The following is a 6,147-nucleotide window of genomic DNA, read 5'->3' as shown; positions in this document are numbered from 1 at the left end:
TTTGCCCTGTTCACTGAGCTTAATGGCAAAAAAGTCAGACCATTACTCACCCTCCCCTTCCCAATTCCTATAGTAAGACAGAGGAGAGAGTTTATTTTCTGGTGCCTTATGCCACGGTGTGTGTTCATGAACTAAATTCTTGCACAGGTTTAAACCCAGACGTGTTCCCAACCTGCCAGAGTGGTGACACTGTCTGTGACAACACATGGTGATCCCTGCTCCAACTGCCACTCTACAGTGCAACAATTCCCTAAGAGCAGCTCTGCAATGCCAGTGATGCATTGTACGCTGTGTAGCCAATAGACTCATCAGACTGCAATGCATGTACAGAGCACTGCAGTGTGTGTAGCTTTCCATAGGTTTGCACTACAGACCTGCTGGCTGCTGGACCAAAAAACTCCCTTTACCCCCTGCTCTGTTTACCTCAACTCTGTCTCAGCCCCATCCCCTGTCTACCCAGTGGCTGCCCACTTTTTCCTGCCCTCTGTGCAATTGTCCCTGTGATTTCACTGAGTACTCAGCAGGGCTGTGTGGCATTACACAGTCACACTGCCCCATGTAAGCTCTTGCTCACTCCTGTCTCTCTGTTTCTGTGCATGTATTTTATATATAGTTATCACCAAAGCAGGAGGAACAGCCATTGGATTATTTTCCTTTATTTCTCCTCTGTTCTGTTGCTTGATTTGAATGGACCTTAACAAGGGCATGCTAGTTGCATCTCAGAACTATGTCTGGCGATGGTGTGCAAATCAGGGCTGTATTTAGTCCACACCACCAACTCATCATAGTGTGTCAGTTTGTAACTCACCTCAGACTAACTTCTTTCTAAAGAGGATTTTCACGTACTATGGGGAATGCCATTGTCTAGGGGATTTCCATTAAGTGTTGTGCTGTGTGTTGCAGAAAAGAAGGCTCTGGGGATAAGAGTGGCCTTGGCCTCTTTACTTACTCATAGTATACCTCTTTAGAGTTTACTGACTAACCTTTCACACCATGACCCTGGGGTGAGCAAGACTTGAAGTGCTGGCCAGGGATGAAGGCTGGTGTTAATGGAGGAAGGTGTGCTCTGAATACAGACCATCCCTGACCCATGAGCAGCACTGACATGGGAAAGTTTGGAGAAGAAGGCACTGAGAACAAGAGATGGACTTAAAGAGGAGCAAGAGACTGAGGGGCTGTGTATGAGAGGAGGAAAGGGGGACAGGGTGAACCCTTGATATACGAAAGAAGAAAACTAAGGCAGGGCAGATTTCTTGGAGGCCAAGATAAGGGACTAAGTGCTGCCACCCAACTACTGCATTCATATCAGAAAGCCACACTCCTCACCTCCTTTCTCTGCTGGAGCTGTGACCAGTACAGACAGGATCCTGCATCTCTTACACACCAGAGCGCAGGTCAGGGCTCTCAAGTTTGTCATGGTTTGACTCAGAGCCAAAAGTAGGAAGGCAACAGTCCCTCAGTCCAGAGCTGTATTCACTGTGTGATGCTTCAGCTCAGGTCAGTGTTAGTCTGAGCATCTTTGATGCACCACTGCTCAGTGGAGACTGGTCCAAGGGCTGGGATTTAATTTGGGCCAATGTCTGCTCCATATAGATGGACAAAAATAGTTTTTCATCTTCTTGTTACTGGTCACTGTAGTGCTGGCCAGCTCCTGATATAAATTCATGGAGATCCAGACTTACTTGAATTTATACCCTGCAGCAGCTGATTTGTTCCTGTGCTTAAATTAGCTGGAGGTCAGCAATCTGGAAACCTTTTCTGTATTACCCTCTCTTCCCCTCCTCCACTTTGCACTCCTCCACAGAAGGAGCAAAGTACACACTTACACACTTACTTTGTGAAGGAAGTCCTGGGTCATTTGGGGGAAGGGTGAAGCTGCCTTAATGTCCTGTAGTAATAAAAGGGAGCGATTTGTAAGTAAAAGAAGAAGGAAGGATGAGAAGAAAAAAGACTATAAAACATAATGTTTCTTTCTATCCACCTTCTTCCTTCAATAAACACCCACCTGAAACGACACAAACACCTAGGTGCAAAATCAATAAAGTGTCTGCAAGGCACCACGATGTCTCTGCAGTGCTGCATTGCCCTGGCAAGGAAGAGCCAGGAAGCTGCTTAGGTGAAGGAAAGCTTTTGGCCACATTCAGGTGAAACCTCAGCCTTTCCATTCTCAATATGCTCGAGCTGCTGGCAAGCACGGCTGTGCTTAGATGGGAGTGGGAAAAGCTGAGCTGCTGGAGAGGGAGCTCCTTCAGGTTGTGTCCATGCCAAGGAGCGCATTTGAATAGAGTCCCATGGGGCATGACTTGCTGAGCTCCAGGCTCGGCCTGGCAGGAGCGAGTGGCAGAGGCAGGGCTAGATTCCTTACAGCAGGATTGACACATTGGCCTCAGCAGGTGATACCTGCCTGGGACAGAGGTAAAACTCCACACAGAGCTAAGTTGAAATCTGAGCACTTTGTTGTCCAGACACAAACAGGGATGGCAGGAGCACAGGGGAAGGACACAGGGGGTCTTTGGCATGGTTAGTGCTCGTAGGGCAGCACCGGGGAGTTTGCTGAGTCAGCAGCTCTTCTGAGCTGGAAGAAAAATTATTCCTGCCCCCTGCCAGCACTGCATGCAGATCCAGGACACAGCTCCCAGAAGTGTCTCTACATATGTTTGCAAGAAGGCAACTGTCTACACGAGACCATTGTGGCAACTGCTGCAGCATTGAGCTGTGAGCCTGGGGTAATGGATTTCCTGAAGGGAAAGCTGTGGATGGAGTACAGCACTGATGAGCTTCATCTGCTAGCTGCCAGGGAGGGGGCTGCTCTTCCTGACGCCAGGAAAGCTTGCAGGCAAGAGCCTGGAAGTAAGCAGGCATATCCTGCAGGGCTGGGGTCGTGTAGCACAGTGCAACCCACTTCATTCCAGCGTCCTTGCTGCAGGGAGAGTGGGCTGGGCAAACTACAGTTCCCAGCAACCTTTTGTGCAAACTACAGCTCCCAGAACCTTTTAATGAGCCAGAGGGGGTGTCCGTGGAAATACGTGGCCGAGGGTTTTTTTTTGCATAAACACCCTGCGCCTCCGAACTGCTGCCCGGCCCTGGGTTAGTGAGAGCAGGAAGAGGGGAGAAGCCAGGGCAGCTCAGCGCCGCGGAGCTGCGGTTGTGCCCACCTCTAATAGCCGCAGCGATACCCTCCGGCACAGAGCGTGGGACCCCCGGGCAGCTGACAGGGAAGACCCTGCCCCCCCGGAAAACACCGCGGCTGCGGAGGGAGAGGCGGATAAACTACAGGTCCCGGCATTCTCGGGCAGGCAGCACCTGCACGCCGAAGGAAGCGGGGAGGAGGATAAGGATGAGGATGGAGGGCGGGGAGGAGATGCAGGGCGCCGTGGGGCTGCGCTGCACCTGGGACCTCCCGCCGCCCTCTGGCACCCAGGCCAAGTGGGTGAGGCTCAACGTGGGGGGCACCGTCTTCCTCACCACCAGGCAGACCCTTTGTCGGGAGCAGAAATCTTTCCTGTGGCGCTTGTGCCAGGGCGAGGAGCTGCAGTCGGACCGGGTAAGGCAGCTGGGTTGCCTCCCGCACCGCCCCGCTCTGAGCACGGGGGGGGGGATGGAGCGATGCAGGGATGGAGCCAGACCCCGGCAGCTGCAGGAGGAACTCGAGTGGAACATGCCTGCTCTTTCTCCCCCCACTCCCTGGAAGGATTTCCCCTTGCCAGATCTCGCCTTGCTGTGGTGTAGCCTGTCTTCCCAGGCTGGAGGCCGTGTCCCCTTCAGCCCTGCCTTACATCCTTACCCCGCATCCCTGGAGTCTCCCAGCTCTATCCCCCCGACTCAGCCTTGTTCCCTAAAAGGGGCCTCTCTGCTTTCTCACACTGGGCCTGCACACACGGTTGCAAAAGGAGACTGAGGCCCGTTTTTATGGCTTTCTCAGCTGGGTTGGTCCATGCTGAGCTGGGCATGCCGAGCATACCAACAGAGGAGTTAAAATCCAAGCTGACCTGACTTGGCTAGGGACTCTCAGGGGTCTATGGTTTCCGAGGAGTCTTAGAAATAGTAGACAGTTTTGCCTAGTTTTGTATTTTCATGCAGTCCTGAGCATGTGAGGGTTGGTTACAGTTTTCCCATGGAGTTTTTCTCCTTGTGGTGTATCTCTGTTGCTAGGATGAGACTGGTGCATACCTAATAGATCGGGACCCCACTTACTTTGGACCTATTCTGAATTTCCTCCGTCATGGGAAACTGGTCTTGGATAAAGATATGGCTGAAGAGGGTGAGTCTTGGAGCTCAGAAACTTCCTACTTAACATCACTGCTGTAGCCAGGATACAGTAGGACTTGTTGTTGACCTTGTTTTCTCTCACTCTCCTTCTGGACGTTTATCTGGAGGGATTTGAGAAGGTTCTCCCTGCAGCTTTTGGAGAACATACCGATGCTTCTTTTACTGAAGAGTTTCTGAGTAGGTGAGGAAGACATCCTGCAGGTGTTGTGGCTTCACAACTATTTGTTCAGCAGAGATGTCATGAAGGCAGTAGTATGCAGGATCTCTCAGCCTCAGTAAACTATTTTTCTCTTGTTCCTGATCCACTTTTACCAGGTTCTGTAACTGAGTTTTCTGTTAGTTACTGTTTCTAATAAGGAATGAAACCCCAGAAGACCAAACAAAACCAAACTCATCTCTTCTACTGACTGTAATAAAGATGGTAATTAATCAGTGATATGCAATGTATGCTACTAGCGCTCTGATGGGTTGTGAACTGCAGCAGTTCCAGTGGAGCAAGCCAAACAAACCAATCCCTCATTTGAGGTTGGCAGAGAGTCCAATAGGTTATTTCAGTATCCTATCCAATAGATATTTCAGTAACATCATGGTGTTACCAGCCAACAGTCCCCGATGCCTCGTTATTTTTTGGAAGCTAGAGTTGAACAAAGAGCCAATTCCAAAGACAGGCTGTGCTGTCCAGCCCTTGCCAAGCACAGTTTCTGCATGTGCATTAGTCTTCTTGCCTCTCTCTCTTATGGGTTTTTACCTAATGCAAGCAGATTTTTCTTCAGAATTGTCTTATGATTTGTGATTCGAAAAATATATCTAAGCAATAGTACAGAATTGTAAGAAACACAGTTCTGGGGTGTTTCTTACTAGGACATTTCTTGTAATCCTGAGGTCAGACAGAGTTCATGCACAGGTTTTAACATAAAACCTGAAGCGTAACAGGACTCCCATTCATAGGTTAACATTGCCTTTTGTTCCTGCTGGTAAAGCTCAGGCAGGAATAAAACTAACCTGTTAGATAATTCACAGCTGAATGAGGATCAGTCTCCCCACCTGCATTGTCTTTGGACTGCCCTGGGGACGTGTGAATGTTGGCTTCTAGCTGCCTTTCACTCACCAGACCTCTGGGAACACATCTCCCTTTCCCTGAAGGCCTGTTAGCAAACAGGTGAGTTTCAGGAGAGGAGGTGGATGCAGACACCATACAGGGAAGAACCAAAACACTTCTCTGTTTACCTGCTTTGAGGTGAAGCACAGAGGAGAGAGCCAAAGGTCACCTGAAGTGATGTGGGGCTGCAAGGTGGGTGCAGCTCCATCTGGCCCAGGAGGAAAGTTGGAATTTTCTGGGGCCTTTTGGTGATAATGTCAGAACAAATCATGGCTCTCTGCCTTAAGAAGAGGGCCTGAACAACGTGATGACTAGTGGTCATTGAGAGAGGCTGGAACCTACATTTATTCTTCTTGGCCAGTTATTTGGGAGAGGTATTAGCAGTCCTCAGCAAAAGCCTTCTCTGGTAGAGCCTGTTTCTGTAGTAGCAGGCAGCATGAGGAAATGGGGGTGAGCATTAGAAAGGTAATGCAGAGAGCCAGGGTTCAGTTCTTTGCAGTAAGAGTTTCAAGCAGCAGAAATCTGTGAGAAAGAGAAGCCGCCGTGTTATTTCTCCCTATGGACCTAGGGAAGTTCAGAAATTATCTTTTGCAAGCCAAAAATACAAAGACAGGCTGTTAACTTTCTGTCTTTGTGGTCTTTCTGTCTTTCTTTCTCAGGGGTCCTAGAAGAAGCTGAGTTCTATAACATTGGTCCTTTAATCCGAATAATCAAGGATCGACTAGAGGAGAAGGACTACACAGTAACTCAGGTATAGAGAAAAATGACAAGGAAAGAGT

At 49.4% G+C, this 6,147-nt stretch overlaps 1 protein-coding gene across 1 annotated transcript in view; it reads left to right on the top strand.

Moving 5' to 3' along the window:
* Positions 1 to 3,346: 3,346 nt before the first annotated feature.
* The window catches only part of KCTD17 (potassium channel tetramerization domain containing 17), a 7,485-nt gene continuing 4,684 nt past the window's right edge, over positions 3,347 to 6,147 (top strand). Inside the window, exons 1-3 of the mRNA XM_010005842.1 lie at positions 3,347 to 3,544; positions 4,153 to 4,261; positions 6,028 to 6,119. Of these exons, the coding sequence (XP_010004144.1) occupies positions 3,362 to 3,544; positions 4,153 to 4,261; positions 6,028 to 6,119 (384 nt within the window). The 5' untranslated portion in view covers positions 3,347 to 3,361. The remainder of the gene's footprint in view (positions 3,545 to 4,152; positions 4,262 to 6,027; positions 6,120 to 6,147) is intronic.

This window comes from Chaetura pelagica, unplaced genomic scaffold (genome assembly GCF_000747805.2).
Source record: "Chaetura pelagica isolate M959 unplaced genomic scaffold, ChaPel_1.0 scaffold79, whole genome shotgun sequence".
In the NCBI taxonomy this organism is placed as follows: Eukaryota; Metazoa; Chordata; class Aves; order Apodiformes; family Apodidae; genus Chaetura; species Chaetura pelagica.
This window is presented reverse-complemented; position numbering and strand designations above follow the sequence as displayed.